General features: G+C 46.2%; 1 protein-coding gene across 1 annotated transcript; it reads right to left on the reverse strand.

The window, feature by feature from the left end:
* Nucleotides 1-639: 639 nt before the first annotated feature.
* ZBTB8B (zinc finger and BTB domain containing 8B) lies at nt 640-25,183 on the reverse strand. The gene is made up of 4 exons (XM_019429851.2): nt 24,572-25,183; nt 17,517-18,532; nt 5,829-6,007; nt 640-2,404 (listed from the first exon to the last, which is right to left on the reverse strand). Exons 2-4 carry the CDS (start codon nt 18,490-18,492, stop codon nt 2,087-2,089), a joined length of 1,473 nt encoding a protein of 490 aa, XP_019285396.2. The 5' UTR covers nt 18,493-18,532; nt 24,572-25,183; the 3' UTR covers nt 640-2,086.
* Nucleotides 25,184-25,687: the final 504 nt, after the last annotated feature.

Genomic DNA, 25,687 nt, shown 5'->3' on the forward strand with positions numbered 1-25,687 from the left:
TGTTTCTGGTCCTTGATAATTTCTAGTCTTCAACTCTTGATCTAGAACAATAATTTTCAAACTATCTGTGGTAAAAGACCAGTTTTGAGGTTTCCAACCTACCACAGGCCAACACATGGTCCTGCTGTATAGATTGGTATCGAAGAATTCACAGACCAGCTGTCTGGGGGCCACAGTTCGAGTAATACCATTCTGGAGTTCTAACCTCTATTGAGAAGATGATTTAAGCACATTTTCAACTCTTCAATGACTAACATTCACAAGCCAATTTATAATGTTTTATTATTATTATTATTATTATTATTATTATTATTATTTTTGCTCAAGAGGCAGAAAGGTGATTTCACTACCTTTGGAAACACGACTAGACTAAAATTAAAGGAAGAAAAAGGGATTTCTTTTAAAAATCTATTTTGGAGGGCGTCTGGCTGGCTCTCAGGGTCATGAGTTCAAGCCCCACGTGGGGTGTGGAGTCTAATTAAAATAAATACATAAATAATTTTAAAAAATCTATCTTTATGTCTTTATCTTTTTGTCTTATGTCTTTAATATAAGACAAAATTATGAAAGTGCCTTGAATATCCCTTAATCCCTAATATTTCCTGCTCTTCAGCCTTTTATTTATTTTTTTTCTTCAGCCTTTTAAAGAAGTATACCCTCTTCTGTTAGAATAACTGTGTTGGCTGCAAAGATTTTAAAAACCTGTTCTTCTACCAATCTTCTCTTTCCCTCCAGAGGATCTTTTAAAAGGTAAAAGATGTGTCTGACTCTTGATCTCAGCGCAGGTAATGATCCCATGGTTTGTGAGATCGAGCCCTGCATCAGGCTCTGGGCTAATATCCCGGAGCCTGCTTGGGATCCTTTCTCCCCTCTTTCTCTGCCCCTTCCCTCTACTCACTCTCTCTCTCTCTCTCAAAATAAATAAATAAACTTTAAAAGGCAAATGATTTAGAAATATAACTTGTTTATACAGGCTCACACTTTCCCTCCAATTAAAGTTCTATTCATAATCGAAGTAGAAGGCCGTCAGCAGGGGCTACATTTCCACATTACACAGCAGCGGCTCTTGAAAATGGCAGGAAAACACAGGGAAGGGGTTTGAGTTTCATCCAAATGACTTGTTTTATGATCACAAAACAGGTTATCTGTGTGTGCAGACCGGTCAGATCCCAAACTAAACAGGGAAACCACCCAGACTTGGGCTCACAGTCTCCTTTCTCAGGACTAACTTAAAGTTGAACTTAGCTGGGCAAGTCAGAGTGCCCAGGAGTCTCTCAGCTCATTTCCATGCTTGCGTGCACATAAATACTCCCAGCCATTAAAACTGAAGTCTTAGAAGTATCTTTACACTCATGGAGCCAAACAGCCCTGCCTGCCTTATATCAGTGAAGCTTTGTCTTTAAGACTTCACCAGAGGGGCTCCTGGGTGGCTCAGTTGTTTAAGCGTCCAACTTCGGTTCATGGGTTCAAGCCCCATGTGGGGCTCTGTGCTGACAGCTCGGAGCCTGGAGCCTGCTTCGGATTCTGTGTCTACCTCTCTCTCTGCCCCTCCCCAACTTGTGCTCTGTCCTTCTGTTTCTCAAAAATAAATAAATGTTAAAAAAAAAATACTTCACCAGAAAATTAAAATATGGAATCCATCAGGAGAAGCTTGGCAAAGGTAAGACTGATGTCAAAATATTTTTGCCTACATTTCCAGAGAAAAAGGCTGACAAAAAAAAAAAAAAAAGGAATCTGGAGGAATGAGACAATTAAATGTCTCAAGCATGGGGACTTTCTTGTCTTTCTCCTAACCAGAGTTTGGGTGCACAACAGGAAAAATGGGAAGCCTTGGGGCAAGCATTAATTCACTCAGAATTAACTCAACAAGGCCCTCAGAAAGCAAGGGCATTCCAGTAAGAAGTCATCAGTCCTTTGAGTCACAAAATCCAACCTTCACCGTGTAATGTAACAAAAATGTAACGATAGTATGAAAACATGTTCCTCTCGGGGTTCCACAAAATTGGACAAATGGTGGCTTTCGAACATAGAATGAGCAACAACAAATTCTAAAACCTCTCCCCCTACCCACCCCCAGAATTTTCCGCTACGTAAGTGTCTCTTGATCTGACAAGTTGGGCCGAATCTGCTGTCTGCCATCAGAATCATCTCCAGCGGGGTCATTTTCCTCACCAGACTCCACATAGATTGGCCAGTCATTGTCTGTGTCACTCTTTTCTTGGCTTTCGGACGAGGCCTCCACCAGGCTAAGATTGATGGGCATCAAATCGTCTTCATCATCGTGTGTGTCCGTAACACAGGTGCAGCTGTCACACAGCCCGAAGCGCCGCAGTCCCTGGGACAGGTGACTCGTGAAGGTTCTTCTGCAGCCCTTGCAGATGATTGGACGGTTGGATCTATGGACCTAAAATTACAAGCAGACACAGTAAACGTTCTCCTGCTTGCTCTCTCTGCCACAGCCTCAGCCTCACGACGACGGTGTTTCCACCCCCAAGGCCATTGGATATGCGAGGAACGTGCCCACTCCCCATTGCCAAGGCCTCCGCTACTACTAATACCTTTGAAGGAACTCTTCGCTGATGCTCTGGGTCAGGTTAGGTCCCCAGCTATATATTCCCACCTATACTCCTTCCTTTGTTGATTTTCTAACAAATTATTGGTAAATTCACTAGACTATAAGCTCCAAGAAGGCAGGGACCATTCTCATTCATGTTCTCTGTCACATTTGTTACTATATCCCTATGTCCAGCATATAAAGAGCATTCAGGAAACTGATGGGGATTTTAAGCATGGCTTTTTCTGTACCTGGGACTATCTAGTTATTAGGGAGGCAGACTTGTTAGATGGTATCTTTTCCATATGTGGCAGATGTCTCATTCTTAACTCTTCATTGATAAATACATTCCTTACCTAGGAGAAGCACTTTGCATACTAGAAAAAGGAACCTGATCTCCTACCCCATGCAGCAACTCCTCAGGGCAGCAGCCCCAGGGCCCCCCTCCATATAAGGGACTATCTAATGTGTGCGCTATTCAGGAGCTCCAGCCTAAAGGAGCTCTGTGAACCAAAGCCTCTCCTGTAGAGACTCTGGATGCAGGATGGACACAAGAGGTAGAGACAGAGAGAAATGGTGGAGGACAAGGGCCAACAGCACTATACTCAGCTTGCTGGAGCTGCCACTACATCCTGGCCAATGTCCCTGTCTTCCATGGGGTCTTCTGGGCTTCCTACACTAACCCCACAGCACTTGAGCCAACCAGAATATGTACCTGACCTTTGCAACCTGATGGTGCCTTTGAATACCACCTCTTTAGGCTGCAGTAGACTGGACTTTGTATAATGTGGAAAGATAGAGGGAATGAGGATTCCAATCGATGAAACATCTTAGGGGCACCAGGGACCTGTTGCTGCCAAGACAGACTGGAGATATAAATTGAGGAGGAAAAAAGACAAACAAAAACTTAAGACCATGGAATGAAGCTACTTTCAGACAAGTGTGCTGGGGCCAGCCCTGAGAGCAGAGGCAGTCAGTAACTTTGTACTTATCTTAAGTCTGGATTCTTTCAAACCCATAATTCACATTCTATAAAATTCACCTTTTTTTTTTTTTTCTGAGAGAGAGAGAGAGAGGAGCAGGGGAGAGGGCAGAGGGAGAGTGAAAAAGAATCTTAATCAGGCTCCATGCACAGCATGGATCCCAACGTGGGACTCGATCCTATGACCCTAGGATCATGACCTGAGTCAAAGTTAAGAGTCGGACACTCAACCAACTGAGCCACCCAGGTGCCCCAAAATTCACCTTTTTAAAGCAAACAATTCAATGGGTTTTAGTACGCTCACAAGGTTGTGCAACTATCACCACCATCTAATTCCAGAACATTTTTTTTAATGTTTATTTATTTTTGAGAGAGAGAGCATGAGCTGGGGAAGGGCAGGTGGGATGGGCAGAGGGATGGGGTGGGCAGAGGATCCAAACCGGGCTCTGTGCTAACAGCAGAGAGCCCAATGCGGGGCTCGAACTCACAAACCATGACCTGAACTGAAGTCGATGCCTAACCAACAGAGCCACCCAGGCACCGCTAATTCCAGAACATTTTCCTCACCCCAGAAAGAAACCGTGTGCCCATTAACTGTCACCCCGCTACCATCCGACACCCCTCTAGCCCCTACTAACCACTAATCTACTCTATATGCATGAGTCTGCACATTTTGTATATTTCATATAAATGAAATCATATAATACGTGGCCTTTTGTGACTGGCCTCTTTCAAGCAGCATAATGCTTTTAAGGTTCATCCATGTTGTAGCTGTATCAGAACTTCATTCCATTTTATGGCTGAATTAAGGGTCCATTGTATGGATAGGCCACAATTTCTTTATTCATTCATCAGTTGATGGACACTTGGGTTGTTTTCACTTTTTGGCTACTGTGAATAATGCTGTTGTGAACACTTGTGGGCATGTACTTTTTTGTGTGAATGCATGCTTTCAGTTCTCTTGGGTATATACCTTGATGTAGAATTGCTGGGACCTATGGCAATTTTATGCTTAACTTTTTAAAGAACCACCAAATTGTTTTGTACATTGGTTACACCATTTTACATTCCTATCCGCAGTGTATGAACATTCCAATTCCTCCACATCCTTGCCAACACTTTTTTTTTTTTTTTGATGATAACAATTCTAGTATATTTGAAGTGGTATCTTACTGTGGCTCTGATTTGCATTTCCCTAATGACTAATGATGTTGAGCATCTTTTCATGTTCTTATTGGCCATTTGGATCTCTTCTTTGGAGAAATGTCTATTCACATCCATTGTTTAATCTGGTTATTTGTTTTTTATCGTTAAATTGAAAGTGTTCTTTATATATTCTGGTTACTAGATTTTTAGCAGATAAGCGGTTCACAAGTATTTTCTCCCTTTCTGTGGGTTGTCACATTCTTGAGAGTGTCCTTTGAAGTCCAAACCCATTTTTATGTTTGATTTCCCAAAGACTGATTGCCTTGCTCAAAGATGATCTTAAATACATGCCTTCCTAAATGGCCTGAATGCCTTTTAGCTGGTGGGAATTAACCACTCACCTGGGAGATGGGCTCCCGGGGAGTAGCCAGTGGGAGGGGAGGTCACCTTGGTCTGGAGCCCTGTTTGCTGTCCACAGGTGGCCTTATGAAGGGCGGCATGTACTTTCCCTATGTCCAGGTACTGGCATTAGGTGGGAAACTGAGGATACAGCTTTCTCACCTTTAGTATCACACTGGTGAGAACAGACCCACAATCCCCTGTCCAAGCCCCGCTGTTCTCTGCCTTATGACAACCATCCCTAACTAGGATCTAAACTTTCTTGAGTCTAAGAAAACTGGTCTGTAATCATATAAGTTTTAACTTTCTCTAAGTGCTACCAACCCAGCTTTAATTTAGTAGAAACATATGTTTAAAATTCTCTGAAAATAGTCCAGTGGACAAAGACACAGAAGACAAACTGTTTTGTTCGTTTTTTAAGGTTTTGTTTGTTTGTTGTTTTTTGTTTTTAAGAGAGAAACAGAGACAGCGCCAGCAGCAGAGGGGCAGAGAGAGAGAGAGAGAGAGAGAGAGAATCCCAAGCAGGCTCTACACTATCAGCTCAGAGCCTGATGCAGGGCTCAAACTCACGAACTGTGAGATCATGACCCGAGCCAAAATCAAGAGTTGAACACTTAACTGACTGAGCCACCTCGGCGCCCCAAAAGACAGGCTGGTTTACCCTTACATCAGACAGATGTCGGGAACCCCCTCCCCTGTGTCTCCCGCCGCCCTCACCACAGGAGACCTGCCAGTCCAGACACTTACGCTTAGGGCATGACTCCGCAGGTGCTCCTGTCGAGTGAACCGCTTGCCGCACGTCTCGCAGGGGTAGGGCCGCTCGCCTGTGTGTGAGCGGATGTGCCGCTTAAGGATGCCCTTCTGTTTGGCAGTGTAAGGGCAGAAAGGACACTTGTGGAGCTTGATGGGGACCACCAGCACATCACCTGGGGAACCAAATGGGTTGATTTAGCTGCACTGTAAGCAACAATGACACTGGCCACCCTCCGACAGGTGATCAGGAGCTGGGGAATTCCTCCAGCCCAGATTGAGAGGGAGGACATCAACTCTACCACCAGCCAACGGCAAGACACTGCAAATTCCAAGTCTTTGTCCGGCTCCCCATCAGCCGGAGGGTAAAGGGTTGCAAGGAATGCCATACAGTTCTTACTGGCTTTCAACCTCTGTGGCTCAGTTAGGGATACAGCTTACATCACCACCTCAGTGGTGTCTTCCAGTGGATAAGTGGAAAAGCTTCCCAAAATAACAGTCAATCTGACGGTATCTATTTTGTTTGATTTCATTTTAAGACAACGCTGATTGAGACTTTGTCATGAACCGTATTGCATCCCCCCCAATTCATACATTGAAGCCCTAAACTACAGTGTGATTATATTTGGAGATAGGGAGGCAATTAAGCTTAAATGAGGTCATAAGGGTGGAGCCCTACCCTGATAGGACTGGTGTCCTTATAATTAGAGGAGGAGACACCAGAGATCTCACTCTCTCTCTGTTCATGCACAGAGGGAAGGCCACGTGAGGACCAGCAAGAAGGCAGCTGTCCGCCAGCCAGGAAGAAAAAACCCTGCCAGCACCTTGATCTTGGGCTCTGAGCCTCCAGAACTGTGAGAAAACAAATTTCTGTTGTTTAAGCCACTCAGCCTGTCGTATTCTGCTGTGGCAGCCTGAACTGACTAACACAGACCTTCTCAATTGATCTCATGACCCCCAAAAGTTTGGAAACCTCTGTTATTGATGGATCACACCCCTGGATCAGGATCCAGGTTCTCTCCCTCTGTCTCTCTCTGTCTCTCTCTCCCCTAGGATCCATGCTTTCTTTGACAGGAGCTCCTAAGAACAGCTTCCAGGCACGTGCAGAAATGGTGTGCTATGGCACAGACCGTAAACTAGAATTCGTATTAACTCTATATACCTGAGATCATCAACTATCCAGGGATTCACTTAAATCGTTTTCCAACTTTTTTTTCCCCATCTTACATGTACAACCATTATGATTGGCAACACAATTAATCCCCAGGTATAAAAACTGTTCAAGTTTCCCGAGTTACCCTTACTACAGTATTCCAAGATGTGTCCCCTCTATCCACGTCCTTCAGGACTTTTTGTAGACCTTGGCCATATCACGTCACATAGGAAGGCACTAGTGACTCAAGCTTTCCAGGCACTGAAGCCTGGGTTCAGACCCCAGCTGTACCACTTACCAGACGTGTGACCTTGGACATCTCACGTAACTTCTCTGCGCCTTACTTTACTCATATGTAAAATACGGATGATAATAGTTCCCACCTTAAAGGATTATGGTAAGAATGAAATGAAGTAACACCTAAAGCACGGCACCTGGGACAGGGTAGGGGCTCATAAATATCAGCCATTTTTGTCACCATCATCAATAAACACAAACACCAAGTCCTTGGTGTCCTTACTGATGAAGCAGGCCAGGCTTCTGTGGTTTCTTTCAACACTGGAGTAACTCCTTTTCTCTGGGACCTTCTCGGGATACCTAGCTGGGCTTGGTCTCTTCCAAGGTGCTGCCAAAAGTATGGCAAGCTGAACCGCAGGTGAGAACCCGACATCATTCTACATAAGGGTGGAGATTTTCTCTGGTTTCTAGTTCCCGTCCGATAATGCCTAACACTCTTCATAATCTATAGTGAGTCCAAAGGGGTTTCCTAGAATAAAAGCAGCAGCTCGTGGCTCATCACTATATACATATGTTAGATTATTTTAGTTCTCATTGGTCACACTGGGGCTGAGATGCCAGTTTCCTGCTCCCTCCTCAGGGGTTGTGGAACCTTCTGGCCATCTATCCTCACCGGCCTGGTGTTATACTTTACCTTTCTTCTCAATTATCTACAAAAACATTAAGTAAAATGGGTCCAGTGTTAGTCGTTGGAAAAACCAATTGTTAACTATTTCTCCACCAGAAAAGTAAGAATTAGCACACTCCCCTTCCCCTCTCATGATCTGATTTTACCAACACAAACGTTCATCTGAATGCCCAACACTGCGTTAACAAGGTCCATCATTACCAAGACACCGGTTTCCTCCCTCAAGAAGTTAAGTTTAGCAGGACAGAAAGACATGTGAACAAATTCATACAATGTAATGTAGCACATGCAAATTTCAAAGTGACGAAGAAGTATAGACAGGAAAGTAATGAATTCTCTCTAGGAGTTCAGAAAAGGATTTCACAGAAGAGTGATCTTTGAGCAAGATTTAAAAGAATTTTTTTTCATATTTATTTATTTATTTATTTATTTATTTATTTATTTATTTAAAATGTTTTTTTTCAACGTTTTTTATTTATTTTTGGGACAGAGAGAGACAGAGCATGAACGGGGGAGGGGCAGAGAGAGAGGGAGACACAGAATCGGAAACAGGCTCCAGGCTCCGAGCCATCAGCCCAGAGCCTGACGTGGGCTCGAACTCACGGACCGTGAGATCGTGACCTGGCTGAAGTCGGACGCTTAACCAACTGCGCCACCCAGGCGCCCCCATATTTATTTATTTTTGAGAGAGAGACAGACAGAGCACAAGTAAGGGAAGGACAGAGAGAGACGGAGACACAGAATCCGAAGCAGGCTTCAGGCTTCGCGCTGTCAGCACGGAGCCTGACGCGGGGCTCGAACTCACCAACCTTGAGATTGTGACCTGAGCCGAAGTTGGATGCTTAACCAACTAAGCCACCGAGGCATCCCTCTTGGACTTTATTCTTTAAGCAGCTAGAATCTTAAGGAGGGGGAGTACACGGTCAGATCTGAGTTTTAAAAGCTCCCTCAGAGGGCAATGCAGGGGAAGGATTTAAGAGAGGCAAGATGAAAGGCAGGAAGAGAGGGGGAGAGGATGAGAGATGTCATGAATTAAAGCAGAGAAGTAAAGTTAACAGCATGCAGTGACCACATGGGGGAGGGGAGAGAAGGGAAAGAGAAGATTCAAAATGACACAGATTGTGGGTCCGTTGATTTGGTAGATGACAGTGGAATAAACTGAGGCAGGGAACACAGGAGAAAAAGCAGGTACTGGGACAATGAGGGGTTCAGTTTGGATTTTACTGTGTTTGGGGCAGCCCCATAGCATCCATGGGGGAGTATCTGGGTTAGACAGATACATCTGGAACTTAGGGAAAGAAGGGAAGAATACAGTTTTGCAAATCTTCAGCAAGTTGGACCTGCTGCTTTCATTGAGACCTGGCTCTCCCCTGAACACCCTGCTTCCCTTACCCCATAACCCTGACACCTCTGGGTCGGAGGTGAGTAGGATCCTCCTTGTGCTTCACTGTCATCTCCAGACCACTGTCCCTCCCTCCATATTCGAAAACCTTAAGATCTTTTGAAGCTCACACCATCGAATGATAGTGATGAGAGAGCATGAGGTGGGCTAAGGACAAAATGCAAGCTAGCACACCCTCCTCCCCAGGCGGGACGTGTGTGATATTCCTTAGGCACTCCTGGCTGCCTAAGGACAAAGGAAATGGCCAACTGACAGAGATCACAGTCTTATAGGACATGGGTTTACAAATATCTTAGTAAATTGCAAGAAAAAGGCAATCTTATCCACAGCCTAATCTCCAGAAACCTATAGACTCCATTTCCTGGAGCCCCAACATCACCCCTCAATAGTGATGTGGGAAACAAAGGCAAGAAGGAAATGGCAGGTAAAATTACATTCCTTATAACCTGCAGCCCATTGACAAATACTTGAGGCAAATACAGAGTATAACATTTCTCCAGGAAACCCTTACTGTCCTAATGTTAATGCCTTACTTAAAGGGAAAACAACCTTGGCTTGATGATAGCAAGGCCTCAGGTATCTTAGGAGCCTGCTTTAGCATGTCAAAGTCCCTCTGGAGGCCTCCTCCCAAACTCCATACTATAAAACCAGCCATTCTTCACAACCCCAGTGCAGCTCTTTCTGCCCACGGGTTCTGTCCCCATGCTTTAATAAAATCACCTTTTGCACCAAAGACGTCTTCAAGACTTCCTTCTTGGCCATCAGCTCCAGACCACCCTAGCATCACCCCAAAACCTCACCATTAGCATACCAACCTCTCCTTATCATAGTCATCTAGGAGCCCCAACGTCACCTCGTCATTCCATGGAGATTTGAGCACATTGCCTTCACAACATAACTCCTAGCGTAATTCTTGGTGTGAATACTGAAAATGACCCAACACCCTGGCCTCTCTGTTCCATGACCTCCTTTCCTCCTTGTCTTCTACCCCATGTCAGCTATCCGGTCCTAGACCAAGAGTTCTCAACTTGATCTGCATATCAGAATCACCTGGGAAAGGGGTGCTCGGGTGGCTCAGTCAGTTAAGCATTCAACTCTTGATTTCGGCTCAGGTCACAATCTCAACAGTTTATGCGTTTGAGACCCATGTCGGGCTCCACGCTGACAGTGTGGAGCCTGCTTGGGATTCTCTGTCTCTCCCTCTCTCTCTGCCCTTCCCTCACTCATGCTCTCTCTCAAATTAAATAAATAAACTTAAAAAAAAAGAATCACCTGGGAAACTTAAAAAATGCTGATGCCCAATCTCTGTCCCAAGCATATCTTTTCAGTTTTTTTAATGTTTATTTATTTTTGGGAGAGACAGAGCACGAGTTGGGGAGGGGCAGGAAGAGAGAGAGACACAGAATCCAAGCTCCAGGCTCCAGGCTCTGAGCTGTCAGCACAGAGCCAGATGTGGGCTCAAACTCACCAACCCTGAGATCATGACCTGGCCAAAGTCTGATGCTTAACTGACTGAGCTACCCAAGTGCCTCCCAAGCATATTTTTAAAGCACCCTGCTAGTGTATGGTTGGGAGCGGAATCATGGCCCCATACCAAGATATTGCCAATAACTGCATTTGCTCCACAGTCCACATTTCAAGCACCCCACCTCCCAGTCACCATCTCATATCTTTCCAGCTCACCCCCTAAGTGTCCTTTCTTGGCTGGGGCCAAGCCAGGGACTATGCTGCCATTTTACTGTCCTTCACCTCCTTGGATCCTCGTGCCTCTCCTTCCCCAGTTTAGTACCCACAATCCATCACTGAAATCACTCCTTCACATCCACCCTCAACTGCCTGAGTCCTCTCTTTCCCTCTGTCTGTATTCCCCTGGTTAAACCTAAATTCTGGGTAAATACAAATCTATGCCTATTCCATACCTGAAACAAGGCAAGCTAACATCACTGGTGAAAAATAACACAACTGTGTGTTCTAGTCTCGCTTCAAATCCATCTAACCATCACTCTTTGAGCACTAATGTCAGAGCCCTTGGTTCTTCAGGGACGATTCCACACCCTCCCTCTGCTCAGCTCTCCACCCCCGCTGCCCCTTCCTTCCTTTCAGCCACCATCCTTGCTGCTTTAACTGAGGAGAAGCAATCAGAAGAGAACCTCTACATGCTCCCAGCTACCCCCAAACTCTCCTATGAACACATGTGGTCTGCTTTCACTCCTGTTCCTACGAACGAACTGTCCTTCCTCACATGCAGAGCCAGACTGTCCCTGCCATTTGTACAGGGACCTTGCCTGCCCTCGATCTATCAACTGCCCCTCTCTTCCACCATCAATTATCCTCCCCTCTCCTGGACTATTCCCATCAGCAAACGAACATGCTTTTAGATCCTCCACCTTAATAAAAACCTAGACCTCATATGGCCCTTTGGCTACTGATGCATTTCTCTGTCCCCTTCACAACAAAACTGCTTGAAAGAAGCATCGATACTCATTGTCTTCCCGCCTATATTCCCCAGCTCTGTTTCAGGCCGTTTGGTCTCTTGCTCCACTACTTCATCGACACTGCTCTTGTCAAACCCACCAAAGACCTCTCCAGTGATCAGTTTTCAATCCGCCTACGCACAGTACTATACATAGTCAATTTCTCCTTTTTCCTGAAACGCTTTCTCCTCCTGGCATCCATCACTCTCGATTTTCCTCCCACCTCACTGCCTGCCCCCTCTCGGTCTCCTTTACTGGTTTCTCCCTATTTTTCTGACCTTGACATGCTGGCGTTCCCCAGGGCTCAGTCCTTAAATCTCTCATCTTCTCCTTCTACACCTATAAGTTCACGGGATATATAGGTTTCAAATCCCATGGACCCATTAATGACTCCCAAATTTATATCTCAGCTCTGACTGCACCCCCCAACCCGGAACTCCAGACATACAGATGCAACTGCTTACTGAGCATCCCCACTTGGATATCTGAGAGGCGTCACAAACGTAACATGTCTAAATCAACTGCTCAAGCTAAAAACCTTAGGGTCATCCTTGACTTCTGTCTTTCTCATACCACTCACATAAGCCATCAGCACATCCGGTTCGTTCTACCTTGAGAGACAGTCCAGTCTTATCCAAGAAGACCACTACCCAAAGGGATCCTTTTTTAAAAAAAATTTTTTAAATGTTTATTCATTTTTGAAAGACAGAGAGACAGAGCACAAGCAGGGGCACGGCGGAGAGAGAGGGGGACACAGAATGTGAAGCAGGCTCCAGGCTCTGAGCCGTCAGCACAGAGCCTGACACGGGGCTTGAACTCACAGACTGCGAGATCGTGACCTGAGCCTCAACCGACTGAGCCACCCGAGCGCCCCGGATCCTTTTAATATGTGGCATTTCAAGTCACTCTTGGCTGAGAACTTCTAGTGGTATCCCTTCTTGGAGTAAGACCCAAAGGTCTTCTCATGGCCCTCAGGGCCCTAGCTGATCTGTGCTCACCCAAATTCTCTGACCTCATCCTCCAGCACCTTCTGCCTCGCCCACTCCACTCCGGCCTCCACAGCACCCTGCTGTTCACCCGACCAGTGTGACCTGCTCTCCCCTCTGCCCGGAATGTTCTTCTCCCTGATTTACCTGCACAGTTTGCTCTCTTCCTCCCTCGTGGCGTCTGCTCAAAAGCAACTTGTTAGAGAGGCCTTCCTTGTCAACACTAAACAAAACAGCATCCCCTTCACTCTCTGTCAACTTTTCCCCTGCTTTTGTTCTCTTCGTATTATACACTTATTTATATGTTTGTTGTCTGTCTCCCTGCATTGGAACATCAGCTCCATGAGGACAAGGACTACCTTTTGTTCATGCTGATGAACAGTGTCTGGCGTATAGTCAGTGCTCAATAAATGTCTGTTAAATGATTGAATGAATGGACACACAGATCAGTGGGACAGAATAGAGAGCCCAGAAATAAACCTACGCTTACGTGGTCAATTAATCTAGGAAAAAGGAGGCAAGAATATACGAATGGGGAAAAGCCAGTCTCTTCAATAAACAATGCTGGGGAAACTGGACAGCTACATGCACAAGAATGAAACCAGACCACTTTCTTATACCATACACAAATGTAAACTCAAAATGGATTGAAGACCTAAATGTAAAACCTGAAACCATAAAAATTCTAGAAGCAAGCACAAGCAGTAATTTCTCTGACATCGGCCACAGCAACGTTTTTCTACATATGTCTCCCAAGGCAAGAGGAAAAAAAGCAAAAATACACTATTGGCACTACATAAAAATAACAAGCTTTTGCACAGCAAAGGAAACCATCAGCAAAACAAAAAGGCAACCTACTGAATGGAAGAAGATATTTGCAACTGATAAATCCGAGAAGGGGTTAATATCCAAAATATATGAAGAACTTACACAATTCAACACCATAAAAACAGTATGATTTAAAAAACAGGCAGAGGACCCGAATAGACATTTTTCTACAGAAGACATACAGATGGCCAACAGACACATGAAAGATGCTTAACGTCACTAATCATCAGGGAAATGCAAATCAAAATCACAACGAGATATCACCTTTATTTATACTTGTCAGAATGGCTAGAATCAAAAAGAAATAACAAGCACTGAAAAGGATGTGGAGAAAAAGGAACTCGTGTGCACTGTTGGTGGGAATATAAATTGGTACAGCCACTGTGGAAAACAGTATGGAGGTCTCTCAAATTCCACTACTGGGTATTTACCCAAAGGAAACAAAAACACTAATTTGAGGGCACCTGGGTGGCTCAGTCAGTTAAGCATTTGACTCTTGATTTCGGCTCAGGTCATGATCTCCCGGTTGGTGAGTTTGAGCCCTGCATCAGGCTCTATGCTGACAGCACGGAGACTGCTTGGGATTCACGCGCTCTCTCTCTCTCTCACTCTCTCTCTCCCTGTTCCTCCCTTGCTCGTGTTTTCTCTCTCTCTCAAAATAAATAAGCTTAAGAAAACCATTAATTTGAAAAGATGCATGCACTCCTATGTTTATTGCAGCATTATTTACAATAGCCAAGATATGGAAACAACCTGTGTCCATCAATAGATGAATGGATAAAGAAGATGTGACATAAACGTGGTGCATATGCACACTTGCGTGTGCACGCGTGCGCGCGCGCGCACACACACACACACACACACACACTGGGATATTCCTCAGCCACAGAAAAGAATAAGATCATGTCATTTGCCACTACATACATGGACCTAGAGAGTATAATGCTAAGTGAAATAAGTCAGACTGAGAAACACAAACACCATCTTATTTCACTCATCCATGGAACCTAAAAAACCAAATAAATGAATAAGCAAACAAAAAGCAGAACCAGACCTATAAATACAGAGAACAAACTGATGAGTTAGTTAATTAATTAGTTAGCAGCAATGATAAGATGTTGAAGAAGCAAGCCAATGATGGAGAACTGGACACACTGGCATTAAATGACCCTGTGATGAGACTGGAAAGCAATGGGCAGAGGCTAAGAGCAATGGGTACCCATAGTGTCAGAAACCAGAGGAAGAAAGAATTTCAAGAAGGAAAGAAAGGGCAGAGTCAACTACTGAGAGAGGCCAAGTAAGGTAACACTTGAAAATCGCTCACCGGATTGACTCTAGCAAATCTATGACTGACCTCATGGCAGCAGTGTCAGTGGTGTGGAGGGGGCAGAAGCCAGACCACAGTGAGCGGAGAAAAGAGTAGGAAGTAAAACAGTGGAGGTGACCAATGTAGATGAACTTTCCAAGAAGCAATGGCAGGTGCTGGAACTGGGGTTGGGAGGTCTGGGGGGAGAAGACTTTACAGGAGGACCTTATGATCTGGCAGTGTCTGCTAACGTCAGATATAAGCAATGTGGCTACAGAATTATCGCAACACCTTAAACATCTCAAGACAGCCACTGTCTCCCTGCCCTTGTCTCCCATCTCCACACCATCGGGTGCTGAGGCCAAATTAATGTCCCACAAGCACAGATCCTGTCCACTTCCAAGCTCAGTAAGTATCAAAAATTCCCCTATGCCTACAGACAAAACCTTACCTCTTAGCATTTAAGGTTTTCCATAATCCGACTCCAATCAATTTCTCCCTATGTCTCTTCTTACCCTCAGATGCCACCTTCATAATGCCTCCCTGATCTCCCACGAGGAATCCGGTTCTCCTGCTTCGGGACTACTGTGAAAATCACACCTCCATCTGTCTTCCAGCCCTGGTGACTTTACATCATGTGATGCCAATTACACGCATCCCATCTCCTCTAAGACACCATCAGTTCTTTGAGGGCTGGATCCATGTCTGACTTATCTTCGAATCTTCACCAGGAAGGTGCTCAAAATATTTAAGCAAATAAATGAATGACCGAACAAATCAGTCCTACTCTGCGCCTTGGCATTTGGAATAAATTTACCCAGGAGCCGTGTGAATGGAATAGAAACCTGGCAGACAACAGGCATGGCCAGGGCCAGGAGGGGCTGCCTTCCAACTACCTTGTAGTTGGAAACCTGACTTTACAGACTGAGGGACTGGACTTGAATGAAGATGGCGTAGAGCTGAAGACTATTTCTTGATACTTGTGCTTATGGGCAGAGGGCTTGAAAGATAAAACCATGGCACTGAAATCCATGTGCTGCCTTCAGAGTTTGTTTCAATGAAATGAAGCCAGCCCAGGTTGCTAGGTTTAGCCCTGCCACTTACCAGCTCTGCATTCTCAGGAAATTCACCAAACCCTGTGGGTCTCGGTTTCTCCACACTCATCTGCCAAACTCATGAGGGTCTAATGGATGTGAAAGGGTGGTCACCGTCTGTGAAGTGCTATTATGCACGGAAATGAGATTTCAACCCGTTCCCACAGTGTGTTCACTGAAAACAGCCACTACCTTCTAAATGCTGGTTAAGCCAGTGTCCCTGAGGATCAGAAAGAGCATTTTCAAGTTTCCGAGCCTAGTTTTAATCAGGCATACAGAGCGTTCTTGCTTTAAAAAATGAAATTAAACATCTCAAGACAGCCACTTAGTAACAAATAAAAGCAGCTGATCTCCCTTATCTAAAATACTTTCACTGCTCAGTATTGAAGGCTGAATTTAAATTGGGATTCATTAATTTCTTGGCTTGAGGTTCTGGAAGCTATAGGGTACTTTCATCAGTAAGGTAGCGGCCAAATCTATTTCTCTCTCCAAGACGCTTTACAACACAATTACCCCACCTGTTCAGGAGAGTTAGTCATGTTAACTCATCTCTCAGAATGTTCAGGGGAACAACCAAGTTCTCTTAAAACACAAAAGCCTACAGAAGTAAAATATTTGATATAAAAGCTAGTTTAAGATTGATGATTTAATTAAAACACACACATCTTTAGATGTGTCAACATTAAATTTGTTTTAATTTTTTTTAATATTTATTTGTTTTTGAGAGAGACAGAGACAGAGTGCAAGCAGGGGAGGGGCAGAGAGAGGGAGACACAGAATCCGAAACAGCTCCAGGCTCTGAGCTGTCAGCACAGAGCCCAAGTCAGGGCTCAAACCCACAAACTGTGAGGTCATGACCTGAGCCAAAGTCGGACGCTTAACCGACTGAGCCACCCAGGCGCCCCTTAAATAGTTTTTTAAAAGCCTACCAAGGGATATAAGAAATTTACTCACATAAAGCCAAATGCCGACTCATTTTAGATATTCTCAAGTAGATGCACCATCGACCAAAACTGCCTGTCTACTATGTGCCAGGCACCAAGGTTAACACAGAGAGGAATAAATTTCTTAGAATATGTTCTCGTACATGAGAAAAAATTCTGAAAACCTTCTCATTTGGTCCTCAATGCTGTGAGAAAGGCAAGGCAGGGATGATTATCTCCAGAACAAAATGGGTTCAAAGAGATTTACTGATTTAACTGAAGCCCCACTGCTGGTTAGTAAAAGACAGTAGATTTTTTTCCCACGTCTTCAAACTGCCCTCAACACCCTTATACTCCAGTTGTAGAGGTAAAATAGTAACACACAGGAAGAGACAATGCCCTGCACACAGCAGGTGCTCGACTAACACCCACTGGTGGTGGTGGTGATAATGTGGTGGTGATGACGGTGGTGGAGACGGTGGTGATGACAGCAGTGACAATGGCAATGCTGACGATTATGGTGATGGGAGCCAGTAAGGCACAGGTGTGCGTGCTAAGTGACCGGCAGAGATGCTGAAGGCGAATGGAGCTCACCTGAGTCCTCTCCATACCAGTCGGTCTGGACATCCATCACGGCACTCATGGCTCCTCCCGCACCCTCTGGTCTTCCCTCCAAACTTCGAGAAAAGTGATGGTCCACGTCACCTTTGCTCTGGACGGCACCGTTGCGCAGGAGTGCCTCCAGGAACTGCTTCACGTGGTAGTTACCATAAGCCAAGTCGATGGCCTGGCCACCGGGCAAACCCTCGTCCACGTGGGCCAGGCTGAGTGGGGTGGCGTACGGCTGCAGCTGTTCGCCCAACTCCACCTCCACCTCGTCGGCATCAAACTCCACCTTGGGCTCTATCTGTTTGGGCAGAATAGAGAGGTCACTGTCAGCTGGGCCACTGCCCTGGCCGTCCTTCGCCGCCAGTTCCAGTGGGTGGCAGCCTCTGCAGTCACTGCGAGGGGGCTCTCTTGGACAGTCCACCCTCTCCTCTCCCTCGGCCGGAGAGGGGACCACGCTCTTGGTGTCACAGGAGGTCCCTTCCCTGCCTGAACTGGGGCTTCCGCCGTCCACCTGATGAGCCGCCACCGCCGCCGCCGCCGCCGCCGCCACCGCTGCAGCCACGGCAGCCTCCTTCTCCATCTTCCGGCAGATGTCAAGGGACGACCTGATGTAGGCCTTGCAGAAGTTCACCACGTCGTTCATCTGCAGGTAGCTGGCCGCCGACATGACTTCAATCACGTTGTCCCCACACAAATCCAGCTTCCCAGAGTACAGGAAGTCTAAGATGGTGGAGAAGGCATCGGAGGTGACTATGTCCAGGGAGGCGGTGCTGTGCCGCCCGCTGTCCTGGATGTAGTGAATGAGCAGGGCTCGGAAGTAGCCGCTGTTGGCAAACAAAATGTTCCTGTGGGCCTTGAAGATCCGCCCTTCCACAATGATGCTGCAGTCACAGAAAAAGTCCCTCTTTCGCTGTTCATTCAACTCCCCCAAGAGCTTGGCATGATAGGACTGCATCTCCATGTCTCCACCAGCTGCTGCTGCTCTGGAGTAGCCTGGATCTCTGCCAAGATTGTTTTTTTGAAGTTAATTTACCAATTAATTTTTCCTTTCGTTTTCAAGTTTATTTTTGAGAGAGAGAGAGTGAGAAAGCATGAATGGGGAGGGGCAGAAAGAGAGGGAGAGAGAGAATCCCAACTGTGCTGACAGCACAGAGGGGGGCTCGATCTCATGAATCATGAGATCAGGACCTGAGCCAATATTAAGAGTCAGACACTGGGGCGCCTGGGTGGCTCAGTTGGTTGAGCGCCCGACTTCGGCCCAGGTCATGAACTTGTGGTTTGTGGGTTTGAGCCCCACATCGGGCTCTATACTGACGGTTTAGAGCCTGGAGCCTGTTTCAAGTTCTGTGTCCCCCATCTCTCCCTGCCCCTCCCCCCCAAAATAAAATAAACATTTAAAAAAATTTTTTAAAGACTCAAAATATAGATAACACCCAAATCTAAGACTTACAGTTCAGTCCTGATACGGAACTCAGAGACCATACTTACAAGTCTGGGCACACACCTATTACTACTTTATGGAAGCTTTTGGTGGGCTAGCCAGCATACATTCATCATTCTTATGGTTTTGGTAGTTTTTCTGGCTTTGATAGAACCACCCTTCCCCCATTCTTCGCCAATGTGTTTTTAATTTTTTTTAATTTTTAATCTTTATTTATTTTTGAGAGAGAGAGAGAGAGCGAGAGCGTGCGATTGGAAGAGGGGCCCAGAGAGAGGGAGACACAGAATCCAAAGCAGGCTCTAGGCTCTGAGCCATCAGCACAGAGCCTGATGTGGGGCTCGAACTCATGAGCGGTGGGATCATGATCTGAGCCAACGTCAGATGCTTAACTGACTGAGGCACCCAGGTACTCCATTGGCCAATGTGTTTTGCATCAAGCTGGCCCCATCCCCAGGCTCTAGATATAATAGAGGCCACCACAATCAACGTGTCCCACCTTCTGACCACAGTGATTAGCTGAGAGATGGCCATGTGGCTTGGGTCAGAGCAATGAAAAGCAATGAAATGTTTACTGGGGCACCCAAAGAAGAGCACTCTCTACTCGGTGGGCATGTGGATGTCAAAGATGCTGCCTCACAGGGGTGCCTGGGTGGCTCAGTCGGTTGAGCGTCCCCGACTTCAGCTCAGGTCATGATCTCGCGGTTTATGAGTTCGAGCCCCGCGTCGGGCTCTGTGCTGACAGCTCGGAGCCTGAAGCCTGCTTCCTGAGTCTGTGTCTCCCTCTCTCTCTGCCCCTCCCCTGCTCATGCTCTGTCTCTCTCTGTCTCAAAAATAAATAAGAACATTTAAAAAAAATTTTTTTTTAAGATGCTGCCTCATCACCAAGGGAACCGCCCAACAAAGATGACAGCTCAGTTCAGACAGGAGCAACAGGTGCCCCGGGGACACCATCTGGGCCCCAACTCATGCTGTGCCAGAGGCCAGTTAAGTCCCTTTTTGCCTTAGCTGGTCTGAGTTGGGTTTTCTATCTCTTGCAACTGAGAGACTCTTAACGGATTGACTCCACTATCCTCGGTCCACTCCTCCAAACTTTAGGTCCTGGCCCTCATTGGTCAGGGGACTAAAAGCCTTGGAAGGTACAAGCCACATCTTACTTCATTTGCTATCCCCCATAGCACCTGGCAGAGTGCTTTGGACAAAGTAGGTTCGGTAAGTAGAAAGGAATACTCCTTTCTTAACTGCTAAGTAGAGCAGGTATAGATCAAGTTTACAATCCTTCTGCTACTGAGAAAGACAGATGCTGACCTTCCCCGAGCTCCCTCTCTTCCATCTTTTCCCATCACACACCACAGAGCCAACCTGTAACAGCACTCCAGCCTGGTCTTAAGGGTCAACCTACTTCAAGTTAACACACTCCTTGCTTGCTGACTTAAGGCCCTTGATCTGTAACAGAACTAATTTACTTTCTTTTAAGACTTGCGGACCACTGGCCTTGGGGAATGAAGGACCAGAACTTTCCTAGGCCACAAGGCCAGCGAGTCTGTTTGAAGCCACCTCAGCTTTCTGATTAGCCCAGAAACATTGAGCAAAATGTTTTTCTTTTTTAAGGTCACGCAAATGACTTTGCTGACCTCCCTTTACACATCTGCAAACCTTGCCCTCCTTTGCAGAAAGAACAGAGTGCTCTTGCACAACCCCCGGGTAACCAGGAACCAGACGTTCTTGCACAACCTCTGAGCACTGAGATAATTCTGTAGCTGGCATCATCAAGTCCTCACACAATCAAGAAATGTCAAAGACCATGGTACTCCCTTAAGTGATTAAATCGCTTTAAAAATCCCTGGGTCAGGCAGAAACCTCGGTGTTGGCTTTTGGACAAGAGTCCGCCTTCTCCCCAGGACCCTGGGCTTCTGAACAAAACTCACATTCTTTTTCAATCAAAACTCATCTCTTGAGTATTGGCCTTTAGAGCGACAAGCAGCAGAACTTCGGTTTCCGTAACAATCCATTGACTACCCCTTTTCCGTATTGACCCACTGAGCACAGGGAAGTTTCTAGAACCAAGTCCATCATCCCTCTACTGGAATCACAAAAGGCCTGGTTAGAGCTGCCAACCACAACTCACAACTCCTTAGTGCTCTTCCTTTCTACAAATGCAATGCCACAATACCCTAACCAGCCAAAAACCAGGCACTTTCTCCCCACAAAAAGGGCTCTTCCATCGGCAAAATTGATTCCCCATAGTCTGTGTACTAACTACACGGACTATACTCATTAAAGACCCACAAGAACCTTATTAACTGGCAGTTCACACTTACTTTATACATATTTATAACAAGTGATGCATTTCACTTGTTTCAGTTTAGAAACTAGACAACCAATTAGGGAGAGAAGTAGAGAGGATCCTCTATAAGATAGTAAACTGACAAAAGTGAGAGTTGACAGCTAGGAAAAGGTAAAAAATGTTTCTTAAAAAAATAGACCCAGGAATTTTTTCAAAACATCAGCCTGAGGCCATTTAGCTAAGCAACATTAAATGCTCCTACATATTCAAAATGGCCTTAGGACAGCACTAAATTATAGCCCAGGGCTATAAGTGATGGGCTTAAGTCCTCAAGAAGATTCTTATCTGTTTATATTCATTTTAAAGTCAAGGAAGTTATATCATAATTTCTGGAATTTTTTCATCCAAAGTAGTTAAAATTAACATTTGCTTCAGAAAGGAAGAAAACCGTTAGATATCTGCAAAATTCTATGATTCCCAAATAAATCAACCCTGAAAGTTGTCACAGGACTAAGGCTTCACTGTCATTCCCACCTCTTCTGACTTTTCCAACCAAGCCCTCCCAGCAGTTCCTGCTGCTGCCTTTGGCAATCAAAATACGAAGGGAGGGGCACCTGGGTGGCTCAGGTCTTGATTTCACAAGGTTCATGAGTCTGAGCCCTGAATTGGGCTCTACGCTGACAGTGCAGAGTCTGCTTTGGATCCTCTGTCTCCCTCTCCCTGTCCCTTCCTGACTCACACGCATTGGTGCACACTCTCTTTCTCTCTCTCTCAAAATAAATTAAAAAAAAAAAACTTAAAAAAAATATAAACGGGGTGCCTGGGTGGCTCAGCTGGTTAAGGGTCCAACTCTTGATCTCAGCTCAGGTCATCAGGTCATGATCTCATGGGTTCATGAGATCGAGCCCCGGCTCAGGCTCTGCCACAGCTCAGGGCCTGCTTGGGATTCTCTCTCCCTCTCTTTCTGCTCCTCCCCTGCTCATGCTCTCTCTCTCTCTCTCTCTGTCTCTCAAAATAAATAAATCAACTTTAAAGAAAAAGAAAAAATATGAAGGGAAAATCAAGATATAGGAAAATACAACATTTCAATACCATAGTTTACTCCCTTCCTCAGAACTGAAAGAAAACCTATCAGACTGGTAAAATCACATTTTTCAACTGTCATGTGCTAATATCCACTGGTGATGCAGATGTAACTTGGAACACCATTCTAGAGAGGAATTTTGCAATATTTATTAAAACTTAAAATGCACACTTCTTTTGTCCCAGAAATATCAATATAAAAATTTACCCTTTTGGATGGGTTGCCCAAAAATATCAAATTACAAGTTCAGAGATGTCCATTCACCAGGCTTTTATACGAGCACAAAAGTATAAAGAATGTCCAACAGGGGACAAGTTAAATAAATGAGGGGCAATCACACAGGGGAATACCATGCAGCCACGTTTTTAATGAGCCAGAGTTGTGTGTGTTCGTTATGGATAGGTCATCGAGGTATATTGAGAGAAAAAGACAAGAAGCAAAACAAAATGTACCATATGATTCCATCTGTATAAGCATGATTTTTTTCAATGTAGGGTTATACAAACAAGAGTTAATAGCAGACACCCTTGAGAAGAGAGATTAAGGGTAAGAAGTACGTGAAGGGATCTCCGCTTTTCATTTTCAACCTGTTAGAATGTTTCACTAAGTGCATGTACTGCTTTCATTTTTTTCTTTTTCAACAAAGGGGGTAAAGGAGGAAGGGCAGAGGAATAAGGAGTTGGCCAATCAGGGAGATAAACCGGTGTAGGCCCAACACTTCTTAGCTGAAGAACAGTTTTATCTACAGGGCACTTCCATCTTTTACTGGAAGATGCTCCTTTCCAGCGACAGTACCCCAAACCCATTTCCTTTGGCTTTCTCTCTGCAAATAATCCAGATTCTGTCGGGTCATGTCAATACTCCTTAACTTGGCAAAAGTCTGTCCACAACCCTTTCCCCAACCCTGTATTTGGCATATACTGTGGAAATCCTTATTCGTATCACTTGCCTTTGGTGCCCTGCAACCATGGGACTGGCTGAGGATCACTACTTCTCCTTGGAAAGAAGCTCTCTGGATCTACTGCTGTCAGAAGCACATTTAGCCTCACCGGTTAGGGGAACCCCCAGCCCTCTGACTGTTGCAATTCAATTCAACAGTTACTGGTTACATACAAGGAAGGTGCCAGGAATAGAAAAATGAGCCAAGTACACCGTGCATGTCCTCCGGGAGAGAGCAGATGCCAACACTACTCTCAACAGCACACTCCCACGTTCCCCTAGGGAATGCTACCCAGATCACATGACTGCCTTCATGCTGGCACCAAAACCAGCCTTGAATTCCACCCGCCGACTCTGCCAAGACTCCTTCCGTCTCACCAACCTGAGAATAATGAAAACCTGCTCATCCATTGCTAGCATTTACTGAACACCACTCTTCATGAAGCACTGTAGACAGTACTTTACCAGCATTAATTAACTTTTACCTCACACTAACCCAATGCAGTAGATATCATTGTTATACCCTCTTTTTTAGGGGAGGAAATTGAAGTTCAGATTTATAGCTAACATGTGCAAGTCAGGACTGAAACCAAAATTGGTTTGATTCCAGGGTTGACGTTCTTAACCGCTGTGCCAACCTGACTCCCCATAGGGTTGAGGAAGTCACTCCTCTCCCAACGCATGGAGTGAGGGGGAACGACACGGGAGAAGAGTTTCCATTTTCACAGAAAAAATTTCAGGGTCAACTGCACCTTGGATTCACCTGCTAAATTGTTCCCAAGACAAGGGGATCTCCACCCCTTCCCCACCTTCCAAAGACAGACGACCCTGCGGAGATCACCGGAACCAGTTCCTGGACCGGTCTTTGGCTCCTGAGGGTGGGAGACAGGGGCCTTACCCGTCTCGTTGCCTCCTGCAGACAAAGTGACCATCGCTGCGGTGGGCATTGCCCCAACCTGGCCGAGCCCTCGCGTCCCAGCACCATCGCAATGGGCGGGCGCCAGGACCACCCGGCTGGACGACGCGGCGAGACAGCCCAATACCAAGGAAAGGGGGACAGCTGCCGCCGCGCCGACGCTCCCCACTCTGGAGGGAGGGAAGGGTCGGTCATCCAGCTCAGGTTTGGGTGGCGGGAGGTCTCGGGAGCAGCCAGGGCCGGGAGGTCCGAGGGAGGCCGACCAAGAGGGGAGCTCTCTGCCCGCTCCCTCCACCCAAGGCGGACCTCCTGGGGCGCCCCGAACGTTCCCCAAACCAATGAAAGAGGTAGCGCGAACCCGCTTCTCGACTCTCACCTTTCAGCGGGATCCAGCCTTGCGGCCGAGCTACCGCACACCGACACGCCCCTCTTTCATTCACCTGTCGCCCCCTCCGTGAGAAGCGAGGCAGCTGACCAATCACAGGGGCTCCTAGGCTCAGGAAGGCGGACCCTTCGACCAGCGGGTTAGTCAATGGCGCCCGTGCCCCCTCCTGAGGCTGCGCTCTGATGGCGCCAGTCCTCGCGCGGTGACGGGAGTTGTGGTCTCAGCGTTCGTTTCTCCAGCAAAGATACAGTGGACAAAACTACAAGTCCCGAGATGCCAAAAGGGGCAAGAACGGACACTAGCAGAAGGCTGGAGCTCTGTTCGGTCTTCTGAGTCCCACTCGAGGGACCTGCGAAGTGTCGGCGTCTTTGTCCGGAGAGCTGAAAGCACGACGTGCATATTAAAGTCGCCCGGAGAATGAGAGCTCTGACCTATCAGTCCGCACACATTTTACTTGCCGGCGCTTCGCAGAAATTCTGGAAAGAGTGAAATGGTTTCATGTACTCAACAGGTTTTTAACGAACACCCCGACACCCTCTTCCCTTGAAAAGCTTTCAGGGTCATGTATGCAAGTGAAACAGTTATATAGCGGTACCCGGTGCTCAGGAACAGTACTGACATGTTGAGGGACAGCTGTGAACAAGACAAACCAGCTTGCCATTCTCGCGGAGCTCAGTTCTCAAAGTGGGTGTTATCAGTTTGTGAGCGCTGCTGTGTTAAAACACTACAGGCCGCCTTAAACAGCAGAAATTCATTGTCTCGAATTTCTGGAGGCTGGAAGTCAAGGTGTGGGCAGGGTTGGTTCCTTCCGAGGGTTCTGGAGGAAAGATCTGTCCCAGGCCTCTCTCCTGGACTTGTAGCTGGCCCTCTTCATGTTCACCTGCGCTCTCCCTGTATATATCTCTGTGTGTAGATTTCCCCTTTATATAAAGTCACTAGTCATAGTGAATTAGGGGTTCACTCTACCCCAGTACAACTTCGACTCAACAAATGAGTGCATTTGCAATAACCCTGTTTTCCAAATAAGGTCATATTCTGAGGTGCTGGGGGTTAGGACTTCAGCACACCAATGCGGGGGGCGGGGGGGGGGGGGAGTGCAGGCAGAGT

The sequence above is a fragment of the Panthera pardus genome, unplaced genomic scaffold (assembly GCF_024362965.1).
Source record: "Panthera pardus isolate Hobbes unplaced genomic scaffold, ASM2436296v1 HiC_scaffold_11, whole genome shotgun sequence".
NCBI classification, from domain to species: Eukaryota; Metazoa; Chordata; class Mammalia; order Carnivora; family Felidae; genus Panthera; species Panthera pardus.